This window comes from Pseudomyrmex gracilis, unplaced genomic scaffold (genome assembly GCF_002006095.1).
Source record: "Pseudomyrmex gracilis isolate BER0280 unplaced genomic scaffold, ASM200609v1 scaffold_210, whole genome shotgun sequence".
Classification (NCBI taxonomy): Eukaryota; Metazoa; Arthropoda; class Insecta; order Hymenoptera; family Formicidae; genus Pseudomyrmex; species Pseudomyrmex gracilis.
The window spans coordinates 264,606-265,559 of NW_018020794.1; the positions used below are offsets into that span (position 1 = coordinate 264,606).

The 954-nt window shown below is 36.6% G+C and overlaps 1 protein-coding gene across 13 annotated transcripts in view; it reads right to left on the reverse strand.

The window, feature by feature from the left end:
• LOC109858523 (potassium voltage-gated channel protein Shal-like) overlaps positions 1–636 on the reverse strand; it is a 171,955-nt gene extending 171,319 nt beyond the window's left edge. For all 13 annotated transcript variants that reach the window (XR_002250628.1, XR_002250625.1, XR_002250624.1 and 10 more), the window contains exon 1: positions 479–636. Coding sequence is in view for 8 of the 13 variants with exons in the window: in XM_020435871.1 (XP_020291460.1) it covers positions 479–631 (153 nt within the window). In the remaining 5 variants the exon portion in view is untranslated. The remainder of the gene's footprint in view (positions 1–478) is intronic.
• Between the last annotated feature and the right edge of the window lie 318 nt (positions 637–954).

Genomic DNA, 954 nt, shown 5'->3' on the forward strand with positions numbered 1-954 from the left:
TGTCCGGAAAAGTGTCACTACCGCACTACGGCCCTAAGACGCGTTAAAATTTAGAAAGACGATGAATTGCCTAAATAGGATTTAATGCATTTAATTTTTGCCTTTTGTACAGTGCGGTGCAATAATTCAGGCAAACATTAAATGCATTAAATCCTATTTAGGCAATTCATCGTCTTTCTAAATTTTAACGCGTCTTAGGGCCGTAGTGCGGTAGTGACACTTTTCCGGACATGGGTCCCTATACTCAAATGTTTTCTACTGTTGCACTGAATAACCCCTAGAAGTTTGATCCCATAGTTCTGAAACACCCTGTATATTTTCTATACATAATTAGAACGCTCGCGCGTTCAGTACTTAAGCTTGTGCGTAGGCTTAAGTCAAGCCTGTGATTAGTGAAATAGATCGCCATAAAAAATGTATTAATCAGGTCAGGGAGAAAAGTTCCCTCTTAAAAGTAAAGTGTTTGAAATGTGCTTACCCTTTGTGCTTTCCGTTTGTCAGCACGTTGATTTTGATGATATATTCTGCTGAAATTGCTCACGATAACGGGTACCGGTAAAGCGATCACCAGAACGCCGCTCAACGAACACACACCACCGACGATTTTTCCTGCGATCGTTTCTGGAACCATGTCACCATATCTAAAACAGAGAAAATACTTTTTGAAACTATTGTTCCGGAAATATATAATCAACACTTAAAACTTACGCTATTAAAACGTAAATTCGAAATTCTTTTTTTTTCCTTTCAATATTCTCGATATTTATTTTTTTTGAAACAGATAAATTTTGCAGATTATCTTTTTAAGCCGTAGCATCATAGCATAGCGTATGAAAATTCTTTTCTCTTTTTATGAAGTCAACGCAGATGCCTGTGCGAAATAATAAATGAGAAATATTTAATTTTACAACTTTCGAATATAGAGGAGTGGCATGACAGAGCCAGTTTTAGTAT